General features: G+C 38.8%; 1 protein-coding gene across 6 annotated transcripts; it reads right to left on the bottom strand.

The window, feature by feature from the left end:
- Positions 1 to 579: 579 nt before the first annotated feature.
- C9orf72 (C9orf72-SMCR8 complex subunit) lies at positions 580 to 16,025 on the bottom strand. 6 transcript variants are annotated; one of them, XM_030969155.1, is made up of 11 exons: positions 15,133 to 15,270; positions 13,802 to 14,287; positions 11,140 to 11,199; positions 10,145 to 10,240; positions 9,453 to 9,517; positions 8,571 to 8,643; positions 5,433 to 5,549; positions 4,499 to 4,734; positions 3,942 to 3,999; positions 3,322 to 3,431; positions 580 to 3,240 (listed from the first exon to the last, which is right to left on the bottom strand). In XM_030969155.1, the coding sequence occupies exons 2-11, from the start codon at positions 14,243 to 14,245 to the stop codon at positions 3,054 to 3,056; spliced, it is 1,446 nt and encodes a 481-aa protein (XP_030825015.1). In that variant the 5' UTR covers positions 14,246 to 14,287; positions 15,133 to 15,270; the 3' UTR covers positions 580 to 3,053. The 6 variants fall into 6 exon arrangements, with proteins under 6 accessions (XP_030825015.1, XP_030825020.1, XP_030825018.1 ...); XM_030969158.1 differs by lacking the exon at positions 15,133 to 15,270 and adding an exon at positions 15,745 to 16,025 and having other exon boundaries at positions 3,054 to 3,240; XM_030969159.1 differs by lacking the exon at positions 15,133 to 15,270 and adding an exon at positions 15,597 to 15,734 and having other exon boundaries at positions 3,054 to 3,240.
- Positions 16,026 to 25,539: the final 9,514 nt, after the last annotated feature.

The following is a 25,539-nucleotide window of genomic DNA, read 5'->3' as shown; positions in this document are numbered from 1 at the left end:
TGAGAATAGGAAGAGAAAGCTTTCTAACATCGTTTGCCAGCACAGAACTCAGTGCAGAAGTCCTGGCACTCTGTATGGGTATAACAAATTGCTTGCTTAGATACAAGAACCAAAATGCCTATTCTGCCCTAGAATAAAGCTGACACTACAACATACTGGTATATAGACAGGGAATATCCTCTGTGGTCCTAATAAGTAAGACATTCCAGTGGATACCTTTCTGTGCTACCTTTTAGGTGTCCAAAGACCAGGAATAATGTGCTACTAAAAATGCTTGAAAGCACTACTTTCTTTTCAAATCCAGCTGGAAGAAATAAATTTGCCATTTTCTTTTAAATATAAGGAAAGAAAATCCTGAAGAAAGGTATTCACTGACTGCTAGATAAAACATTCTAACCTCTCATCTATGGGATTTAAAGTTTTTAAAATTCATAATTGAGTACATCAGAAGCATAGCAAGTCCCATCGGTCTCAGCTTGAAAGGACTAAATCCTTAACAAATGAAGGAACTAAATAACATGTGACTTTCATCACTGACAGCAACCAAGCATAAATAAATTTAACAAGAAGGAAGAAAGGTTTCTTTTTAATTTCAAAGCATAAAAGATAATGATGCTTTTAGATACAGAGCAGAAATACTGTGAAAAAAATCAGCAACAATTAAAGTCCAAAAATTGTGCATGAATTTTATTACTTTGTTTCCTGAGCTAGATTTACAACACAACATGCAGATGCATTTAACAATGTACTTCACTATACATTCTGCACTTGTGACAGCTGTGCAACAAAAGTAGCAACTGAATTTCCAGTTTTTAGTAACTTCAAAAAGTAACAGAATCTTCAGTAAACAAAAGCTTCACTGTTAGTAGTGTCAGTGTCTAGTTTCCAATGCTTATCAATTAATTTCAGCAGCAGATTTAAAGCTCTTATATTTTGACACAACTTCTACATTAGAAGTTTTGGCAGTGTTTATTACATTTCTTTCACTATTTACCCATGAGAGTAACAACTTAAGCACATTCAGGCTCTAACTGAAATCAGTCTTGATTGAAAACACAGAAGGGAACAGTAGTGGTAGAATGACAAACTCAGCACAAGTAACTTATGTAATTCTGACAAGATCCTCTGATGAATCACCAAGCTTACTGCAAGAGTTCTACATGCATGTACAGCAAAAAGATGGCTGCACAAAATGTCAGTTCTTTTGCAACCTGGTAACACGGATGATGCAAACGCACAAAAATGGTGTGCAGATGGGGCTCAATTTCACATCTTTTAGAGGCTCTAAACATTTGATAGAGAATCTTTGTCTTTCAGGAAATGTACTGGAATTTTGGGCGTCTAAATAAAGAACAGTATTTCTTTTAAAATCTGAGTATTAGACATTTCAGGAAAAATGTGAATCTAACTTTTCTGCCACAATGCATGAAAGTAATACTAAAACACTATCTTGAAAACAGAGACCTATTTACAAAGGAGAGCTATAAACAAGGTAAGCAATAAAGCAGCCATGGCTTCTCCAGTCAGTGCAGCTCCTTCGCTTTTCCAGTGAAGACTGAGTTATGACTTTATGCTGAAACATGACACAAAGAAATTCCTAAACTTGTCCAAAAAGAGCAGACATACAACGTGCACTACAGATATACCTCTGATTTCTGGGTAAAAAAAAAGTCTGGATTCACCTGACACTGCACTTTTCTATATGCTACTGAGAATGAAAGGTTGAGACATACCAATAGAAAACGTGTTTTGATTTTCAAGCTAAATTGGAGATATGCTAAGCTGAACTAAGAAGACAGGTAAGCTTAATGACTACAGTTAACTTACTAAAATGCTAATCACATTAGTTCATAGCTGTGCACATCTCTAAACTAAGGATTATTAAATATATTAATGGTGATGTAAATGAAAAAAAATTACTGTTTTATCTTTTACCTGGTTATCATCTTGATGTTCTTTGGAAGGGTCTAATACTTTAATCTGAATATTTTGTCAAGCATTGGAACAATCTGCCCAGAAAGTGGTGGAATCACTGTCCCTGGAAAAATTCCAAAAATGTGTAGATGCGGTACTTAGGAACAAGGTTTATAGGTGGACCTGGCAGTTCTGGGTTAATGGTTGGACTCAATGATCTTGAAGGTCTTTTCCATTCTAAATGATTCTACGAGCCTCATGGAAACTGACAGTGCAACCACCAGTAGCAGTTTACACACAGAAGGACTGACAACTGCTGTGGAATGACACAAGTCTTCTGTTTTGTGTTTTGAAAGACCTCAGTTAGCTGATCACTGACCAGGACCACTGACTCCACTGCAGGACAGTCCAGAAATATATGATAAGAGTATCCTGGCTGGCACTTACATGCACAAAGCTGCTTGAGTAATGATCTAATTCCCATGTGCAACGTACTGCTACTTAAGCTGCAAATAATCAATAGTCTGCACTCAGAAATAGCACTTCGTAGTACATTAAAACTGCAAACGTTTAAATGCTCTAAAAGAAGAAGGCAATAGTGTCAAAAGAGGCAGAAGAGTAAAAGTCATATTTAAGATTTGCACCACATACAGAAGACCAACAGTTTTAAAAACTCTGAAACTCTTGGAAGGGGCATTTTCTGCAACCTCCATGGTTGGTGAGGACATATATACTGTTTTCTGTGGAAACACTGAAAATACTGACACAGCAGGACAGGTGAAACCTGACACACACTTGAAAGAAGTTTCTGGGGAATAAAAATTAAAATGCTTCCTTTTACCATACACCAAAACATATCCACATTTATCCACCAAGCCAATATGGCCAAGGAATCTCTGGTAACCTCTGGTAACATTTACCATTTAAAAAACACACAGAAGAGACCAATTAATTAAAATCATGCTTATATAGCTAAGCTGAAATTCCCTCTAACAAGACCCTTACTGCCTGAGACACACATCAATGTCACTGTGCTCTTGATGCTTTACCCTCAGTCGACAATGCTTGTCACCAGTTCGGGGGTCCCACTGACAGATTTCGTGTTCTGCAGGACTGCAATATCAGAAGCAGGGAAGACTTTAAAATGTCATGAGCATGTCACGTTCTTGTACACTAGTGTAGAACGGCCTCCCAAAGATAAAGGAGTGTAGACCTGGTTTAATCTTCTCAGCCAAAGCCATTATTATGTTAAGATCGCCCTCTGCTGTCAAGTCAAGATCTATCTTTAAGCTACGAAGAGACTTAAAAGGTTTTTTACCTTTTTGCCTGCAAGGAAATAAAAACATGTGTTTTAAAAAAGAGCAAAAGAAGCTTCTCAAATTTGCTTTCCATCATCTGTTCACTTACGTGTCATCCTCTATGTACTTTATTAAAGTTAAGGCTTTTCTGTGAAGGACCAGCAGAAATTGTGCAAGGAAAGTACTCCTTAGAGACAAGCCAGGCTTCAGGTGAAAGATCTGTTAAAAATTAAGAATATGAGGTAGACATGGAAATTCAAGAATCATTTCAAGAATCTGGAAAATAAAGAAACATTGTATGCACACATAAGATATCCTTAATTATAACAAAGCAGGCAAATAACAGCAGATTTGTACATAGCACACTTCCTATGTTTTCTATCTGCTCAGATACAATAAATGAAGCTGTATTACAATTCTGTTTGGACAATTATGGGAAATTATTCCCGGTCAGGCAGTTTTTTCAATACTATAATTGCAGACACTGTTGCACAGCAATAGAAAATGTCCCTTGTTTTTCACACTTTAGAAGGGGTTTAGTATTATATCAATATTTTTCTTTCTACTTATGTAGAGAAGAATCACAGCAGTAGTATGAAGAAAAGCTACCAAACCACTGAATGGTATTTGTGTAATTATGTAATTAATGTATTTGTGTTAAATTATCTGTTCCTAGGGGTCAAACTACTGAACTGTGTTTCTTTTTTTTCTGAAAAAAGCAACAATTACCTGATCCAGGAAGGCTTTTACTAATGTATCTCTATGCACGATATCTTGAAAGACATTTCTATGGAAAAGAAAACAAATGAATGTGTAAGTTAATGCCAGTAAGGGATATTAACCTTCTAAGAGTCGAACACAGCAGTAGCATTACTGTTGATAGACTGGTTGAAATTAAAAGTGAATTTAAAATTGTAGTAAATCACAATTCTGGTATTTTTAAAGGTAACAGAGAATTTTAAAGCACTCAGATGAAATTAACTAAATCCAGAAATGCCACTGGTCTCTGTCAAATACACTTATCTCTATTATACCCCTAATTACAACAGGCAATAAAATTAACATGACATGGTCAGAATTATCACTGAAAATTTATTTCAATAGTATTTGATATAACCAAACTACTGAAGGACCTGGTCAATTCTGCCAAAACAAGTGTAAATTCCAGAACTGAAGAAGTTTTTCTGCTTTTAAGAAGCTCCATGTACTTTATTAGCAAGTAGGCTCCAACTCTACATTCTTACCCCAAATCAAGTAACTTTGTGAGATGTGAGAAGAATACGTACAAATCAGGTGTGAAACTCTCATCTGTGTGGATAATATGATCTTGAGACATTTCTTCATCTGAATTAGCTCTCCAAAATGCTGTCAGTTCAGATCTCATGTATCGTCGTTGGTTATAGATGTGTTCATGACAAGGGGGCATCTGCTTCACTGTATTGACATCCACATCTATATGTGTAGTAGGGTATGGGGCATACATTACTTGACGGAAGGGCAACACAAAGCTTCCTGTTGCATCCTGTTTTAGTAGGAAAAAAACCCTATTTTAGTTAAAAACGCAAAGCTGTACAGGGACAAAACAATATTAAAACATCATGCCTACATTTCATATGTATTTTGTTTGGAATAACTGGTGGTTGTATTGCAGGAATAGGTCCTTAATACCAGATGCTTTCCTTGACAAAAAGATGAAAACAGGTACTGATGTGACCTGTGTATTAGAGTATTGCATCATCTGGTTTGTGAGCCCATTAGCATTATAGTATTGTAATTATCTGGTAAGTTCAGACTGCTTGCTAGAGCAAGAAGCATTATTTTTCTAGTCATCTCCACCCATTGCTAGAGACTGTTTAAAATACTTGGAAACTCCAGGCCTGATATGACTGTTCTTCCTTGTTTTTTTTAAAACACAAAAACTTAAATGAGTTTTGGAATTCTATCCCCAAGCAGACAAGAGCATATTATTATTGTACCTCAAAGTACAGGAACAATCCTGAACAATCCTCAAGAAACAGATGTGTCATAGAAAAGACTGGCTTGGAATTTTAACATGAAGATAATTACAAGGAAAGTTACAATGCCAAAAAAAATGACATCACGGGACAATAACATGTTTTGAATGTGAATGTCTGTATGTGTGTGCATATCATATGCAAAAACATACACTGAAGAATGTTCTTAACTACAGAAGAACAGAACTCTCCTAAGCGTACTTACTTTGAGTAAGCCTTGAACAAAAAGTCCTGACTCATATTTGAAAGAGGACTCACTTCTACAGAGTCTGGAACACTTCCGCTCAGATGGTGTAAGAAACAGGCACAACGTTCTCACAATCTGCATTAAAAAGAATAGTTTTGAAAAACAGGAAAATGTAAGGAAATAAGTCTGACTAGATTGTGTATCGAAATGCCTTGTATTGGGCATTTCAAGTTATGAACAAAAGAATTCACCACATTTATTAGAAAAGCCAAAACTATGTAACAGGCCACAGAACAGTGACATGCTTACTTTTACTTATTTTTTAATTATGGCGCTGTAAGCCATACTATTCCAACTTCTTGTCAAATTATGAAAAAAATCCTACACATTCGTACAACCAAGTTTGTTTTTTACCCAATTATGTAGAACAAATCACTTTTATCTTCTACATCTTTCTTTTAATAAACATGAGTTATTGCGATTACTTTCCTAGCCTTTCAGGCCTCTTATTTTTTGTTCATTCCATATTGAAATAGCAGTTATTGTGTCAAATTGGGCACAGTCAATTTTGTAAATAAGCACTGATGCTTATTTCCTCAGTAATTTCCTTAAGCTCTCTACTACAATGAACACAGGTACTTCATCACCCATCTTCAATCTTCTGAGCTGAAATAGCTACAAGTTATCACTCCAAATACAACACACATTCCATTCCACTCATCATTTTTCAGTCTTAACCTGTGGTTTCTTATCTGTGTCTGTAAGATATTTGATAAGACTCTGTCCTTGCACAATGTGTTTCTGCAGTACCTAAAACAATGACAACATAATTTGTGACTGACACTTTTTGTCACAATATGCCACAAGTGGTTTTTTTTTCCTTTGAGGCAAGCTGAAATATACTATTAAGAAAGCAGTTACTTCAGAAGAGTTGTACCATGACATAAGGAGCATGCTGCTGAAAAGAACATGTGTAGAATTAATTTACGAAATTTACTCTCTATGTCTTGAGGCTCATTCTTTTACACTGTTTTTTCCTTATACTGTCTAACTTATTGGTATATTATTTTACATATTCATAACCATTTAGACATTAGGTCCTTTTTATTAACTATTTAATGATCTATAAGTTTTTTATAACTACTTAAGCTTCCTCTTGTATTATACATAGCATATGTGTGTACATAGATAGCATTTCTCTTAAACATGTAACATGTCCAGTAACTTAACTATGCGCAAATCTTAAACTTCTGAAACAATACATATTAACTATGGTTAGCTGTGATTGCAGCTAAGATCTGAGAATTTTCCTTTCTCTGGTTTGCCTGTTGCTTGTGGGCATCTGCATTTACCATTGATTTGATCAGAGGTCCCTTATCACTGCTGGTAATACACACGAAACAATGCATTCCCTCTGCCCCAATTTTTATAAACTATAATGAACTGTTTATTTCAAAACACGTGTTTACTAAAGGTACCTTTAATTTTTAAAAAACCAAACTTTAAAAACTTTAAAAAACCAAACTTTAAAAAACCAAAACCATACTTCATTAAGGCAAGAAGTCCTTTATGCTATAAAATAGTATAATGGGCTTATTGTATATAGCATGCTATACATATATAGCATGTATAGTCTACAAATAATATATCATTTATTCAGCAGGCCCACTGTTCATAACTTTTTTATTTCACATTGAAGAAATAAACACATGTTCCACAAAGCAGCTCATGACATAGAAGCCTGTTTACTGCCCAGTGCAGGAGAAATTATGGAGACACTAATTGTTTAAGAGCATACAGACAATACCCAATGACATGGGTATTGTCTGTATACTCACCACTACCAGTGTTTCCCAGAGCTCAGTTCTAGGCTTGATCATATTCAACATCTTTACTGATGGTCTGGATGTGGGGATTGAGGGCACCCTCAGTCAGTTTGCAGATGACACCAAGCTGGGCAGGAGTGTTGATCTGCTCAGGGAAGGCTCTGCAGAGAGACTTGATCAGACAGACTTGATCAATGGGCCAAGGACAAACTGCATGAGGTGCAAAAAGGCGAAGTGCTGGGTTCTGCCCTTGGGTTACAACAACCCCATGCAGCACTACAGGCTGGGGGCAGAGTCACTCGAGAGCTGTTCAGGAGAAAGGGACCTGGGGGTGCTGGTTGACAGCCAGATTTAAATGAGCCAGCAGTGTGCCCAGGTAATGATGAAGGCCAACAGCATCCTGGCCAGTATCCCAGCAGGATACTGCGGCCAGCAGGACCAGGGCAGTGCTTGTCCCCCTGTACCTGGTCGTCATGAGGCCACAGCTTACATGCTGTCTTTACTTCTGGGCCTCTGGCTTCAAAAAGGACACTGAAATGCTGGACTGCTGGAATGTGTCCAGAAAAGGGCAACAAGGAAAGGATTAGAAAACATGTCTGAGGAGGAATGGCTACTTAGTTGTGAAAAAAGGAGGCTCAGGTGACCTTATCACTCTCTACAGCTCTCTGAAAGGAGGGTGCAGTGAGGTGAGGACCAATCTCTCCTGTGTCTCCAGTCTCTGCTCTGACTGCAGTGAGAGGACAAGAGGAAATGGTCTTAAAATGAGTGAGGGGAGACTCAGATTAATTATTATAAAAGAAATTTTCACTGTTAGCTGTCAGGTACTGGAACAGGTTTCCCAGGGAAGTGGTGGAGACTCCATAGCTGGACATGTCTACGAGGTGCCTTAAATCTGGTGCTGGGTGATGTGGCTGAGTGGTTTAGGGGCTACAGTGGTAGCGCCAGGTGGATGGCTGGACTGGATGACCTTAAAGGTCTCTTCCAAGTTTGATCATTCTGCGATCCTATGACATAGCTGAAATGGACAAGCCAGTCAGTCTCTCCTACTTTTGTATTTTAGCTAAAAAAACTGATTTTAAAAGCTCAGACTCATTTACTTCTCATTTATGTATTGTATCAGTTAAATATATTGGTTTTCTTATAGTTGTCAGAACACAACTGAAAGGCAATTTTCTGGCAGAATTCTCTTCTCCTAGACCAGGCAACTAAACATAGCCAGACAACAGTACTCCTTCCTTCCTCAGCCTCAAGAATGTTATAGATTAACTTTGTTCCAAGTAACACTCCTATTAATCAGCATTTAAGTTCCGTTTATTAGAAAGTATGTTACCTTATTAACTTTTTCTGCACTGCTTCCTACAACTACAGAACAACCACAGGTCTGCAGGTGTGAACTAATTGCACTGCAAGTAAAACCAGACATAGGTTAATACATTTAATCAGATTTTTTAAATGAAACAATTGTCACCTTCACAAGAAGAGAAGTGTTTCAATTATAAATATAGCCTACATGTCCATAACTATAGGACTTTAAACAGCAGCACATGTTACTGCTGAAATCCAAAAGTTCAATGGTTTCCTCAGTATTGGAAGCACATGAGATGGTGTATAAATAGATGGCACCAAGCACTACATATATGAATGCAGTTATGCAGGAGATACAATGAAATGTAACAGAACATCAATTAAAACCTATTAAATACACTATCTTACAGGAAGAGACCAAACTGCTCTCTAGTTCAACTATTTCCACTTAAAAATTAAAAACAGGGGTAAAAGAGAAATACACAACTCAACAATAAGCATGCTATATGCCATACCATTAAGGACTCTTATTTAGAGTTTATTCACAACCCAGGTTTTTTGCTATTTAAAAAAATGCAAGACTTTGACTTAAAGTCTTATAAAATTAGATGTAGGTATCAAAGAAAAACATGTATTTAATAGGATTTCTATTATCAAACAAATAATCCTGTGACAACAGAATCTACAGAGATGCAGCTATTAGCCCAGAACCATTATTTTAAAATGACAGAAACTTCATAACATTTTATTGACAAAAATCTCAAAAAGCCAAATATATGTCATTATTCCCCCTCTTATAAAGAAATCTATTCCAATCCATGTTCACATGCACATGCAGATAGATACATTTAGATGCATACGCAAGTTTAAATCATTTTACAGCATAAATCAAAACTGAATTTCATACTTGAGGAGAAAGCCTTCATGGCAACTATCCCCAATGTCATCATCATTTAGCACTGTGTCACTTATCTGAAATGCAAGTAAATATAAACAAAAGTTAGACAAGAATCTGATCACCTTCCAATTAATTGATTTTCGCTTGATACATGGGAACTGTTTGGAAACTATTTAAGTTAACTTGTAAGGCTTCCCCAAAAAGCATAATCTTAAGAAGGCCTGTCTTCAGACAAAGCATTTTGAAAATGAGAAAGTCACTTGATTATTAAGTCTTCACCAGTCACAGGTCAGGTTTCTCCTAGTGTATTTTTTTTCTGTAAAAAATGTCCTGAATACTTTAGATTAGCGCATGTCATATCACTTCTTCCATGAGAACACTATAATGTGCTGAAACAGGTATCCACATCAAATCATTAATCTGCCCATTCATTTTGGTTTGCATCCAACTGCCTCTCCATTTGTACAATGACATCATCCTATGCAGTCAATTTTGCTAAGTGATGACCATAAAAAATACTGCTATGCATTACACCACTTAGGAGAACTTGTTGTGAGGCAACAGTAGTGTACGAGAATTTAGGAAAATGGGCATTTTCTCTGGCAAAGTGAGTACCAAAGTAGAGGTCCAAATCTATGTTTTATCCAGATGGAGAAAGTCACTTTTAAAAAATTCAGAATAAAAATAAAATAAGAACTTACATCTATTTCTTCTGGAACACTGTGTGATTTCATAGATGAAAGGAGTTCCATTACAGGAATGACTTCTCCTGTCAGCATTGGAATGATGCTCTGACCCTGAACAATAAATAAGATGCTTGAAGTAAAAGCACATTGGGTAGTGTTAGAAGTTACTACTAACATGAATTTGCAGTATTATATGCAAAACATCCCAACTTCCCACTGCTTGGAAGGGTGGTATGAGCAGAAATTGATGCATAGACTTCTTGGGCTTTGCTCATCAATAATTAAAAACTGGAAAAATGTATTTGGCTTCTCAACATCACACCTAAAATGTGTATCTGGGTCTTACGCTAATTTTCAGCATCAGTTTTGATTGGCCTAGACAACAAGTATTTGTTGTGAGATAATTTGATCATACTATGTTACATGCAATCACTGTTAAGCATTTTACATTCAAGTCTGATCTTGTAACAATGACTGGAAACCAAAACCAGCATATTACTCATTAACATACAAAAATGCTTTCCTAACTTATCTATCACAAGAAAAGGAAGCCACAGTCTCAGAGTTTCAGAAATCAAATTCTTTTCACAGTCTCATCCATTAAGTCTGCAAGCACATTTCAACATCACAGAGTCTGTATGTCTCCATAATTCTAAACCTAACCTAATGGAAAAACAACCTTGATAGGAGGCTGGCATGACTCTATGGAAGCTGCTACCTTTACAGAGCTTCAAGTTCAAGTTAATGAGCTTCCTTTTCTGAAAGGTAATATTCTTCACAAATTTCTACTTTATCTCTAAAGCAATGAAAGAGAATTTCCTTTAATTTGATCACAGCTGCCATCATCCTATCTTCAGAAACTTTGCCTAGTGTGCTTGTCACATTATTAGCCAGTCTAATGCATCCTCCCAGATCCCAAAAATAAGAAACAACACCAACTTCTACAGTCATAAGAGGCAGTCAAATGTCTTGCAATGGTGTGCCATATGCATCCACCAGATGGCCCTTACCTGATCCTCCATTCTTTCTGTGCCTTCCAAGACAATCTTCTGGAAATGTTCTTGCCTCTCCTGTGCAAGAGAAGCAGTTAAACATAAACACTCTGGCATTTGTTCATGTATGTATGCACACACCAGTCACGCAGTTTCTTCCCTGTGGAGTCAGGCTTCTTACATTCAAATTCTGATGTTCAACTACGTTTTTCTTTTACAGAGCTGACTTTAGGAGGAAGTGATGTCATGCAGCACAGATCAATGCTCCCTGCTCTGCCCTCCACTGCACATCTCCCATGTTTGGGCAGGAAAGGGAAGGGTTTGATGACAATGTCAAAACATTTTTGTCATTATAGATCAAGAAAATGCCAGATGATGAGATTATGGTGAAGAATTCCACTTTATATATGCATTTTTATTTTCAGATGGATATAGCACAGAGAGAGGATTCCTGACATAACAGGAGAAAAATAAGATCTTCAGAATAAGAAAAACTATTTGACTGGGGAGGGTGGGAAACAAAAGACTTTTTTTCCCCACCTCTTGAAGTACTTACAGGTCTTCAAAACATTGTTTTATAACCAAGTACAGGAGACACAAAACCTGAGAGCACACAAAACAATGTACAAGAGGCTGAACAAAGCTCTGAAAACAGGCTCATCAGCAGCTGAATAGCAAACTGCATTTAAAATGAACTTAAAATAGAATGAAGTTATTATTAATGAAGAGGATTTGGCATTAATCGCTGGAGCATCAATACAAGTCACAAAAAATAGTAGACGCTGGGAGAACTAATGATATCTTTTGCTAGATGCTGACAGGTTATTGCATTTTTATTGGTTAATCATTAGTTTCCTGTGACTGACCTACTCAGAGTTAATCACCTTCAAGCGTGAAAAGAGTTGGCAAGAGATTTTTTTGAGCAGATGAATAGGGAATAAGCTACAGTAGTTTGCCCTTAAACGGCAATAAAACTTTTTTAAGAAGCATCAGTGAAAAACAATACTGGAACAAGGCAGATTCCTTCAGGGCACCTCCACCCTTCAGTCACAGAAGAAAGACATCCTTGACAATCATTTTAAAAAACTCAGTCTTCTTGAAGAAAAGGCTGAACAAATGGTGTAAGCCACTTCTTTTCAAAAATATAACTGTAGAAAATTATTAGACAAACTTACAAAGCATAAACTGGAGTAGGTGAATGGGGTTTTTAATTAATTATTCTACAAATCATGCCTAAATTTTAATCTACATTTTCCAAGCAGTTTTCTCTTTTCTGAGTTCGACTGAAAAACTACAAATATATGCAGGGATCTGTGCTCTCTCTAAAAAAAAAAAGCTAATAAATGTCTATTTCAGAATTCAGAATTTATTGCTGTCTTAAAACAAAAGAAAAATTATCATTATCATTCTTGATGCTGCTTGAAGGTCACTTCTACTGTGAAAACCTATTGGTATGGACCAATATAAGAACTGAGAAAATGTATTACAGCTAAAAATGATGGATAATTCTTATTTGACCACTCTCATTAGAAGGCAGTGCAGCGGACACTAAATGAAAGAAGCAATGTAATCAGGAACATAAGATTCCATTCACTTACATTAAAACCACTAACATCTAACAGAGTTTTAAAAGACTAGATAAGGAATTATATACATGTATTTTTACTATTTTGAGAAAGAACTTTATGTACTATCCTTCCTCTAAAAAATAAACCCCAGAAACTATGAAAAGCCAGTGTTTCAGAAAGCACTAGCAGCCATAATCAGGCGATACAGCAAAAGGAAACACCACCATAAAAATAATATCAGCTTGTTATTTCTGTAATTAGTTCAGATAAGAGCACTCAAAGAGTAAGGTTAAAGTATGTTGACTACAGGCCTCAGAACAGAAGATACTAGACAAATATGCATCACCATATTCATTACAGCTGATGGGCATTCTACTGCTCTAGGACAGCTTGGACTCCATAGAGATGACAAAAATTTTAATTTTTACCATTAGACTGTTGTTTAGTTTAAAGAAAAATACATAAATGTTTCACTTTATAAGGAAATATCGATGATTTATCCAAAGGTCAGAGTTCCACCACCTAAGAAAAAATTAGCACGTCTTCATTTTTAAGTTTCGGGAGTAAAAATATTTGGACTGAAGCAGATGTGCTTTTGTACATCTCCTTTAGTTCTACAAAGCTCCTTTAGTTCTACAAAGTTTAAGTCCTGACAAACTGTTTGTTAACACCCTCTTTTTTTAAAATAAACATGTAACAGGAATGGGAAGATTAACTGCATCAGTTCCCTTTTCTGGACCTCAACGAGGAAAACAACGATTTGAAACACAGTAAATTTACAATTATACCTAGTGTAAATACACAAACTAACACAATCAAAAGCAACAATTTATATGAAATTTAGAGAGATAAAAACTGTACAGGAAACCTCTTTCAACTATACAGTCTTGCACAGGCAATACAGCATCACCAGGATAATCCCAGCTAAAAATCTCAGCCTTGAATTTGCTGACTTATAATCTGATAACCTTTAACCTTCAGAACTGTACAGAGACCAGCCTTTTCTGAGTTTGTGCCTCTGGACTCCACATAACAGACATCACAGCATCTCAATTTTTGCTACTGCACAAAGACAATCTAACAATTATTTAAGCAATGGACAAAAAACTTACCTTATGCATCCATATCCTTCCTTTCCTTATAATATGTGTTAACCTATCCACGCACACTCTGTGAAGGGGCAGGTAGAAACCAAGTTCACTTTGCGGAAGTATAATTGACAGTCCATATGTGCTTCTGTCTCCGTTCCAGTTCCCATCAAAGATTAATGACACAATGATTACTCTTTTTTCGGCCAAAACAAAGAACTTCACATCAATTGCACCACTTTCTGCATTCCGAAGTATTTCTCCATTCAGGGTGTGGTTAGCAAGAAAAGTTATTTCACCGTCACTGAGAAGTACCTGTTCTGTCTTTGGAGCCCAAATGTGCCGCACTCGGGGGCCGAGAATATTGTCCCAGTAAGCAAAAGTGGCAGCTAATAATGGTGACTCGCCATTCAAAGAGATCTCTGTCTTAGCAACTGCAGGAGATGGTGGTGGACAAAGAGCTGACATGCCTGTTTCCTCTCTCTTGTCTAACGAAAATGCTTACATTACCTAAAAAAAAAAGAAAAAAATTACAGGGGAAAAAAAGTTAGAGCAGCCATCATAATTATCTCATCATCTTTTTACATGGGCAGATAGCGTTAGGACTTGTTTTAAACCAAGACAGAAAATATTTAGAATAGATGTTAGGAAGTAATTCTTTAGTGTCATGGTGGCGATGCACTGGAAAAAGTTGCCCAGAGAAGTGGATGCCCACTCCCTGGCAGTGCTCAAGGCCAGGCTGGATGGAGCACTGAGCAACACTAGTGGGACGGCATGCCTGCCCAGAGCTGGAGGCATTGGAACTACATCCTATCTTTAAGGTACCTTCCAATCAAAGCCTTTCCACAATTCTTTTCTTTCCAAATGACACTTTCATAAAGCAATCTGGCTTCTTCGCCCGAGATTTCATCATAGACTTCATTTAGGAAGGAAGTTTGTATATATACAAATCTATGTTTCACATAAAAAAGTGGCATGCTTTACCATCATTAGTCAGACCTCAAATGCCCTTTACTCACTAGAGAAGTATGATGAACCTGCACAACCTACAGCTTGTGTACGAAAACTGACACAATAGATCTATCCTTTACACCATATGCAGGGTGTTATGATACAAGTGCTCAGCACTTTATAGAATATATTGACAGATAACTTCTTATCTTGTGTGGACACAATCCCTGAACATCTTCCCTAGCTGTTTCCACCAACTCTACAGCTTCGTCATTCTGATGAGGCTGCAGAAGCTAACAGGAAGTTCCCTAAAAGTTAGGCTAGAGTCACAGGAAGATATGAAATAAAAAAGGTTTGCCAACAAATTCAACCAAGGATAGAAAACTTTAACAGCTGGAACCCACCCATATTGAGGAAAACCTCTCATGAGCAGTTGGCAGCTTTCCTCTCCTTTCTGCCTGCAGCACTCCAGATGACAGCAGCAGAGAATCCCACCCGGGACCAACAGAGCAGGAACACACACCTCGCTACCACAGCTTAACTCGCCAGAGCTCTGTATCTGAAGTTCTTTTTTTATTTATCACCTCACAGCAGAAGCGTAAAACCTTTCGCTCCGGCTGCTTCTCAGGAGGCAGTCGGCGCCCCGCCCGAGCGGCAAACGGGAAGCCAAGGCCATCTGACTTGGCCATCTGACATCGTGACTTTACGGTTTTCAGGGAAGACACGGCGCCAGCCACCCCGACGGACCCCTTGCACCCACGGGCTGATCAGAGGCTCGCTTTCACCACCGCCTCTCCTTCGCGGCCGCGGCCACCTCGGCGGCTGCGGCACCTCCGCGCTCCCGGCCCGGATCAGGCCCGTGTCGCACCGTCCGGATCTGGTCTGAACGTCTCGGGGAGGCGGCGGGCAGGCAGCTGCAGGATGGCCTCGCTCCTTTCCCCGAAAAGCAGAGAGGCCGCTAACACAACCCCCGACGCTAACACGGCCCCGGCACCCCGGCCCCGCGACCGCCTCACCTCGGCTCCTGCCGCTGTCCCGCGCCTGCGCCGCCCCACCCCTGCCGCACACCGCGGGCTCCGCAGGCGCGGTGCCGCCCCAGGCCAGGTCAGCCGAGGCGATGTGACCGCCCCGGGTCGGGCCGTGGCGGGCTATGCCGGTGTGACTCTGCGGACAGGGGAAGCCGTGCCGCTGTATCCCTGGCGGGGGAGCCGTGCCGGTGTGACTCCCCGTACAAGGGAAGCCGTGCCGCTGTATCCCTGGCGGGGGAGCCGTGCCGGGGTGACTCCCCGGACAGGGGAAGCCGTGCCGCTCTTTGCCTGGCAAGGGGAGTGTCTCGCGTCTGGCGGATCACAGTGGAAGGAAACAGGCCCAGCCCAGCGCAGTTTGTGGAGGAAGCCAAAAGGCGAAGCTGCATTGTGCTGGGAGCAACCGGCACAATTTATGGAGGGACTTTTAGGCCTAAAAGAGAAAGCTGGTAATGACAGATTTGGGTTGGTATCCCAAAGATAGAGCAGGGCGGATGGTGAAGGTGAGCGGGTTTGGTGTAGTGTTGCAGGTACGTGGTGAGTGCCTGTAATCATCTTACTCAATTAGCAGTCCTGTCCGGGGGCCTGTGGGAAGGCCGAAGAGGAACTCGTCATTAGGAATTGTAATGACAGGACAAGGAGAAATGGGTACAAATTGAAAGAGAGGAAATTTAGATTAGATATTGGGAAGAAATGCTTTACTGTGAGGGTGGTGAGACACAGGAACAAGTTGCCCAGAGAACCTGTGGATGCCACATCCCTGGCAACGTTTAAAGCCAGATTGGATAAGGCCTTGAGCAACTGGTGCAGTGTGAGGTGTCCCTGGATGTGTGTGTGGGGGGTGGAACTTGATGGTCCCTTCCAACCCCTTAGTATTCTATGTTTCTATGATTGAAATAAACACAGACACATATTCGAGGCATTTATTTATTTACAGCCTAGAAAATAGGAGTATCCTGAAGTACCCTGAGGTTGCATTGGGAAGTACCCTGGGGACTTGGCTCTTTGGCAGCTTGAACAGGCCCATGCAGGAAGTTTTAATAGGATGCAAGAGACCTGAAGTGGGATTTTTTTTTTTATTCATACGCTCCAGCTTTAATCACCAAAACCACTCACCTCAAAATTCATAGAATCATTAGGGTTGGAAGGGAGCTCTGGAGATGATCCTATCCAATCTCCCTGCTCAGGCAGGATCATCTAGAGCACATTACACAGGAAGGTGTCCTGGTCGGTCTCTTGAATGTCACCAGAGACACTCCATGACCTCCCTGGGAAGCCTGTAAAAATCCCTTTAATGATAGACTATTGAATAGCATCACATTGAAAAATGTAGTCTTCAGCCAGCTAAAATTTGCCTTTTAGATTACTTTAATTAATGATTTTAAAAACATGCTGAACATGAAATTACTTACGTCTACCTGTTAGATTGTAATTTTAATTTCTGAGAAGCAAAGCTCCAATAAAAGTAAAAAAAAAAAAAGGCAAAATTTTTGTAATCATTATAGAAAAGCTTGGAGGAATAATGGAATTAAACTAATTTGAAAAGTTACTGCTATTTAATTTGTTTAATACAAAGATTGGATGTCAAACTGGGGCATTTCACTACTCACCTCTTGTCTAAATGGTAATCTATGCAGTTCATAAAAAAAGGGTCTGTGTCTTTAGTGTAAATTGATTATCATGCAGTTGTAGACACCAAGCTGTACAGTAAAAAAAATGCAACTGATATTAAATCAGTAATGATACTGAATAAGTGGACTTCAGAAATGAAGCTGTAAGGGTTGTCATCATTTTGTAACTGGATTATCATGTAGTATTCCTGTATCACTTAGTATTGCTGTATCAGTTATCCCATTATAAACTGCCTTGTGAATTCTACATTTAAAGTCAAATCATCATGTTCTACCCAAAGGAACATAATTATGAATTACAAGTCCTTTATTTTTCTCTCAAAGTTATAGATCTGTAAGTGCTGTGGTGATAGTGTTGGCAGTGTGAAATTTCTGTATATCATAGTACTGTGGTTGTTGTCTTTTTCTTTTCCTTCACTGTTGAATGCTTTCTTCTCATGGAAAAGACAGTAAGTCTCATTGCATATAATCTGAAGAGACTTAACAATATTTCTGCAGGTGCCTTTTGTGGACACATCAGGTAAGTGACAGGCTGCAGTGCAAGCAGTTGTTTTTTCCCTGACAGAAAATACATGTGGCTATGAAACCTAATGCTGCACATTTACACAGAAATTAGAGAGTATGCCACACAGAGAAGATGAAAACAAGCTCAGGCACCGAGCTCAAGTGAAAACACATTAGAATTTTATTTTTGTTTTTAGTATGGCAAGCTGAGTCATCATCATGACTTAATGCTTTAGAATAAGGGAGAATAAGGGATTTCACAGGCAAAAAGGGAAAGAAATAAAATATAGTGGAATTCAGTTGCTCAGCCTGGTGGAGTAAGGTCAGAGAAACGTGGTGCTTCCTAGCTGCCCTGCTTCAGTGAAACCATGCATACACTCAGCCAGTGCAGGCTTGCATCACTTCATAAAACTGATGTTGAAGAAATCTAATTTTACTGTAATGAAATTCTTTTTCAGCCAGAGCAGATTGGCAAAAAATTTATGTCCAAGGTAGCAGAGAGCAAATGGGAACACTTGGTTGAGGCTTCAAGAAGCAGGGGCACTCAGTGCTAGTACAGGTATCAGTGCCGAGATTACATTTTATATACATATAAGCATCTTGAAGGCAGATTTTTGAGAAAACAAAGCTTGCACTGCCCTATCCCCAGCAATTCATTCTTATAAGAGGTAAATGATGGGCTTTTCCTCAGTACTTCTGGTTTATGGTTTAAGGCAGTTTTGCATCTGTGTTAAAACCATTGAAGTGTGCTTGCACTCTCGGTGCATGTTCATTGAGTCTCTTGTTGCTAGTTTTAGCATATTCTAAGAACCACTGGTTTTGGTAAGTACTAGGACCCATGCAAATTTGAGCTTGACATAAATATAAATTGATTACACAGTACTTCCGGTATTGATTCTAGCTGCCCCTCACCAGTTGTTTGTATCTGAGTGGTGCTATCCCAGACTGCTGTCATTATGTTAGTACTTCACTGATCACAGAATGGGTCAGATTGGAAGGGCCTTCAGAGGGTCACCTGGTTCAACCTCCCTGTTCAAGCAGGGTTGTCCCAAAGCGCATGGCACAGGATTGTGTCCAGATGGTTCCTGAATATCTCCAGTGAGGGAGAATCCACAACCTCTGGACAACCTGTTCCAGTGCAATCACTAAATGCACAGGCATGACAGTGAAGGGACCAATTAGTTACAGAAAACAGCTTGAAATTACAGAGCCACTCAGTTAACAATTTTCAAACAGAATTTAAGGATACAGAATTTTGAAGTGCTGAGGTATTTCATTTTAAGAGAATTCCCTCTTCCCCTCCCCATGATTGTTACACACATGGAAAGAGTGATTTGATCCCCTAAAGAAAAGTGTTATATCTTCAAGCCCTCATGACTGGTGAAACAGCTACAAGAGATCTACGTAAATGGGTGGTAGGAGGAAGCTGTATATGACAAAAGAGCTTTTATAATTGGTTGTATTGGAGCTCAGGAAACAGTGATCTTCCTCTGAACAAATGTCACTAACTTTCACACAACAGCAGTTCAGCTTTGTACAGGCTGGAGCGAGAGAGTGTGGATTTAGGCAGTAAAGATAGTTAATTTTTTTTGACAGACTATGGATTTAGGCAGTAAAGATAGTTAACTCTTTCTTGACTGCTGAACTCACACTGACAGTTCCTCTTCAGCTGCCAGAAATGAAAAAAAATGAAAACCAAAATCAGTGTCTTAAAAGATGCCTACCATCAATTAGAAACATGTAAAGAAAATGGTGATGGTGTTTTATTTATGATGGATCAGTAGTCATTTGAGTTCCAAGTGTTTTCTTGATTCCAGTGTTTTTTTTAAATCACAACAAGACAGGATCTGCTATACTAACCACAAGAGTACGTTTGACTTGGCAAAAATAATAGGAATGTGGAATCTACACTATATTTCTGTGTCTTCAGTTAGAAATAAATAAATAAATTACAAAACTGAAGAAAAGGATAATTCACCCCAGGATATAACCAGCTGTGTTGTTTTATTCTAACACTACTGATGGGGAGAGCTGTCTCAGTAAGATAATAAATTATGTCAAAGAAAACATACAATTATCCATGAAGAGTTTAGCTGGAAAGTGGAAATAGACATGAAGCTGGAAAGTGGAAATAGATGTGATATTTTTGATAAATAAGAGATAAGGTCATGTGGTATATATATCTCTCAGATATACTTACCCTAAGTAAGAAACCCAAGTTTCTTCTAGCAGTAAGATCTTAGCTAAAGGTAGTTTTCATTAATCAAGTTCCTGTGCTGGGTGTATTTTTCAAATAAAGGCATTGTACAGATGCAGTTACACAGCAGACTTCTTTAAATTCTAAATTCACAAACCTATTGAAAACAGCTGGTCTCATCTGATCTGACTTCCCAACTCCAGGTGAGTATTCCCTCTCTCCTTTTTCTTCTATATTAATATTTGTGTGACAATACAACTTAGCTCTATCACAGATCAGCCTTAGCTTGTCTAAACATCTACAGCAGTTTAAAACAGTTTCTGTTTTGTTTGGGTATGTAGACAGGCAAACCTAACTGTGGGAATAATGTTGCACAGAAGCAAGCTTATGTCATTATATCCTGTTGATCTAACAATGAAACAAAATTGGTTGTAATCCAAGACCATATTTTAAAATTGGAGATGTGTATTTTGGGAAGTTTTCAAGTATGAAAAATAGTGGGAAAACAACAGAAAGCTTCTTCAATACATGTCACAAAGGAAGAAGGCCAGAGAAACTATAGCAGCACTGCTTATTAGGACTACAACATTAACCACTTCTTCCTCATTTTCACTTCTTCTGTAGAGGTTTACTTCTCTTGTTTGGGGAGACTCTGACATGTATTGATGAAAATCTGTGAGAGCAGACTGGTTTTAAAGGTGGTAGATAGTCCCTGCAGTTTGCCATGGATATACTGATTGCCAGCAGCAAGGGGTTTTGAGGAGGAAATCTTGTCCTTTTCTCCAAAGCTTATGAAAATGGCCCAGTACTGCTCTATTAGGATAGTCATATGTGGAAGATGTTTTAAAATCTTCTACATGAGTGCATTAGCCTTCATGTACCACTGAGTAGGGGAGTGTAAAGTACTCTCATGGACCTTCCAGCTGCCATAAAAGGCCCTCTTGAATTTTGGGTAGCAAAACAGACCAAGTACTTGCCATCATGAGCAGACTGTGCTAAAAAAATGCATGTCTTTCATAATCAGGTATGGCTGCAGAGGATTCATCATGAAGTGTGATGTTTGATGGACACGTTTCTATTCTACTGTTTGTGCATATACTCGTGCTTGTAGTTAGGGAAGAAAAGAAGTCAGGAAAGGCAGAAAATACTTCCTTTTTTGAAACCCAAAGATATTCATGCTAAAACTGAAAATAGACACTTCAGTTTGTTCATCTTTTGAATCAAAAATCACATCTTTTGCAATAGCTTGCTCAGCTATTTTCTTGGATGCGTAGTGTTTTCATACTCTCAAACATAAGAACTTTTGAGACATGGCATTTCTGTACTTGAAAGTCTTTTTCCACTTTCAACAAAATATTGAAATACACACTTTTTAAAAACACTGATTTTCTCTTCATTATTTCTAGTGTCATTTCCATTTGAAAGGAGGTCAGTGCTTTCAAAGGCATGTCCCTTACTGCTGCTAGAGATGTTATTGTACTATGCTACATGCAAGGAATACCTCTTGTTTCTGGAGGAAGTATATAATGTATTATAAAATTACCATTGTATTCTTTCAAAATATATTACTGTACACTCTTGAATAGCATGGCAAGATCCTGGTTCTGTTTTGTCTTTGGAATGGGTCAGACACTTGCTGGATAATCAGCAGAAGCTGGTTGGTAGCTGACTAACAAGGCCAACATAGGTAAAAGGTCTTCCAGTGTAGTACCTTTGGTTAGTACTCAGAGGTTTTTCCTGGGAAAATGGTAGGAAATTTCTGAAGTCAATATCTGTGCTGAGAGAAAGAAGAAGGGTTCTGATGTCACTGCTGTTCTGGTTCAACTCTTCTAGGTCTTGGTGTCACCAGAAGACTGCCGCAAATCTGACGTTCTTTAGGACTTCATGTAAGCTAGAGGTCAAGGAAGGACAGACAGGTTTCCTCAGGGGTCACTGAAGATCAGTACCAAACTTGGAAGCAGCCTGTAGATTTCTCCTAGTGTAGTCCAGTTTTAGACCCAGTACTAAAATTTGCTTGAATACCAGCCAAGGTTGCAACTGTCACCAAAAGCAGACAATACTGCTGAATTTTCCGTAGTTGCAATTTTCTCTGGTCAGTCAACCTGATTAAATTGCCAACTGTTACACATCTCCTTTTCAGTGTTTTTACAATAAGAAGCCATTTGGGTTTCAGTTGTTGCCTTGGCTACACCTATATATTCTTAGTATCGCAGGACATCAGAGCTGGCATAACAATCTTTTGATAACATATACGTACTTCACACAGGATGACCATACTCATGGCATAATGAATCCCAGGGTGCAGCTTATTTCACTTTCACCTGTTTCATGAAAAAACAGCAACTCAGACTGCCAAGCCACTGAGGGAATCCCCTGCAAGGTCACATAGGCACATGCCTATGGGGTTCCCTCCCCTGTGTCCTCCACAGAAAGAGGGTGCAAGTGCCCAGCAGTGCCCTTCAGTGTGGCTGCTCTGTCTGCCCAGCATCAGCAGCTGCCATCTCCACTGCTGCAAATGTTTTTGCTGCTTTTATATTGCTTTTTAGGGGGATTTTTTCCCCCACCAAAGTCTCTCTTAGTTGTCTCATTACCGTTTAATCCATCTGATTGTTATCTTAATCTTTAGCATTATCAGATTTGGATGAACACACCCTGAGACAGTTTTGGTAGTCCCATTCACATTCACCATTACACCAATGCCCCTATCTGATCCTTTCTTGTTACCTGTCTGTTGGAACAAGAAGAGGCCCCTCACAAGCACCCCAGGACTCATTCTTGAACTCTAGGTCTTTGCTATCTGAGAACAGAATTAACCTTAGAAAGATGGTTTGTAGCTAAAAGGATGAGGATCCAGAAGAGCCAAATTCTGTCCTAATTGCATATTTATGACTTGCCATATATTTAAATGTATTTCAGTTTATAATGCAGAAAGCATTATAAGAGTAAAAATACAGCATGTAGCCTTGGAATCAAGACAGTATTACACTTTGGGTAAAGGATACTGTTGCTTTGTTTTCCAGATGGAAAACACTTCCACACATACTTAGAGTTCTAGTCATTCCTCCTTTTCAGGTGTGTGACAGAACGTTCTGTATTAAAGTCTCCAAAACTGGTTGAAGATGGCCTTACTACTACCCATGCTGTATGGCTAAGTCAGGTTGTCTGTCTCTACTACTGATTTCAGTGTTCCTACTTCTAGAACAAAACAAACTGTAACCAGGACTTCCTGTTCAGAATGTTCCATAAGCTAGGTAATGTCTTTTTTGTTGCTCTGATAGTGTTTTGAGCATGTAATTCTTCGGTTGAAATACTTTAAAAGGAGTCTCAGTGATACTAGTGTGTTGTGCACCTGAAATGGCAGCAGCTGAAGGGTAATCACAAGTTCATGAAGTTGTAAATGTTGAGCTAGTCTATCAAGCTGCTTATTTGGCTTTATTGTCTTACTGATAGCTCATTTTAATCTCCACAATCCTATTGTCATTATTGAGACCTTTACAAGTGTTGAAGAATCTGACTTCTAATTCCGACAAAAATATGGTACCCAAAATTCACGTTTTGTTAGAGCAGAATGTTTATCTCTCTGCTGCTTTTCCACCTGTGTGTCAGAAGAATTTTCAACTGGATTTCATGCAGAGCATTTATATGGACTCTTAGATATGTAAACTTCTTTGTTCCTCCTCTTGAGCAAAACAAAGTTACTACAGCTGTTTTCCTGCAGCTCCAAGGCCAAAGAAGTATATTCCACTACTTAGCCAGACTCAAAGTGTGTATCCGAGTCTTCCTAGATCCACAAGACATGAGGAACCTACTCCTCAAGCAGAGGCCCAGCAGTTATTTGTAAGCAGAAAATGGCAGCAGATCTTCACTGAGGGATAGTTGTATATTCAGCTAGACAGCAAGGCAGTGAAGAACGACCACCTTTGGCATTCCCTTGTGGCTCACTTGCTTGCATACTTTATCATCCAGCAGCCTTGTCCTATCAACCGCAACCCTGTCCTATCACCTTGCTACCATCACTGTGTGCAACTCCAGCACAAATACTACATTTTAATTTCCTAGAGCTGCATGTGAGCGAGGAGCCAGTGCTACACACACTTGAACTGAGCAGTGAAGAGGTACAATGGTTTCTTAGGATCATGGTAGTTCCGAGTGACATAGCCTTTCCATATGAGAAAGTAGTTAAAATCCAAATACAGCTCAGCTCTTTATTATAGTCAGCTGGAAGAAGAGTTTCTCTGGATGGTAAGTGCAAGCCACACATGTTGAAGTGTCTGCAGGCTGCATAGATTCTAAGACAATTGAAAGTGACTAAGTTTCTTCAAGCATCCACAGAACTGGCTAGCAATCACATCAAATGCATTTAGCAAGCCCTCTGAGCTATGTGTAAAGACTTCTGAGTAGTGTATGGTGTCAGTTTAGAAATACAAATAGGATTTCATTATACTTAAATGATTCCAGGTACTCATTTATCTTGTACAGTTAAACAAAACAGTGACACAATATGCAGGCAAACCTTGAGTATCAATGAGGGCTGCAGAAATATATCAGTGTTGGAGATGTTTTTATTTTCCTGTATCTTTTTCCATTCTCTGCATTGGCTTTTGCTTCCACTGGGATTAGTAGCAAAATTTCCTTTAGATTCGCATGAGAGGACAACCTTGCCTTGAGGCAGTGCAGGATGTTGACTGCAGCTGCCAATGACAACTTTATCTTAGAACAACAATGTGGGTATAATTCAACACTGCCTCATAATGTGTACAATTATTTTCACTGGAGAAAAGATTTGGAATCTTTCTGTACCTCATTTAATTGATCCTGCTCTGAAATGTTGCAGGCAAAGCTTGGTAACGGACACTTCTCTGGCATTCCATCTTGACTTCAATATTTATTTTCTCTGCCCTTATAATTCAGGCTTGATTATCTTGTTTGGTATGTTCAAATATTAGAGGGTCTTTCTGAGAGATTCTGAAAAAGCGTGATTCATCAAATATTTGTTTTAATTGTTGGTTGACTGGTTAAACTTTGAGTGGGTTATGGTAGATTCGTGTCTTACAGAAGCTTCTGTCTTACATAACCTAGTGAGGCATTTTTGTTAGACATTTTATTCCTGCTTTACTTTCATGTATTTTATGTATTTTCATCAAAAGCATGATGAAAAAACTGTGTGTTGTGATACTGAGTTTTTAAAAGCTGGTGGTAGTGGCACCATTACCATCCTTAATAACTTCAGGTATACACCCATTCTGAATATAACATTCACCCAGTCTTAACTTTCTTCTCTCTTCTCTTGGGAAGATTGCTGTTGATCTTGGAGAGCTGGGGCAAAAGTGTTGATTTTGTGCTATTCTGGTGCTTACAGTTACTGATCTTGAGTGTCAATGGCCAAATCCCCAAACACCTCTGAGTGCTTTTTTTTGGGTGCATTTTCAAGGAATTTCCCATTTTTCCTATTTT

The sequence above is a fragment of the Camarhynchus parvulus genome, chromosome Z, assembly GCF_901933205.1.
Source record: "Camarhynchus parvulus chromosome Z, STF_HiC, whole genome shotgun sequence".
Lineage (NCBI taxonomy): Eukaryota > Metazoa > Chordata > Aves > Passeriformes > Thraupidae > Camarhynchus > Camarhynchus parvulus.
Note: the sequence above shows the minus strand (reverse complement) of the source record. Positions and strands in the feature narration are given on the sequence as shown.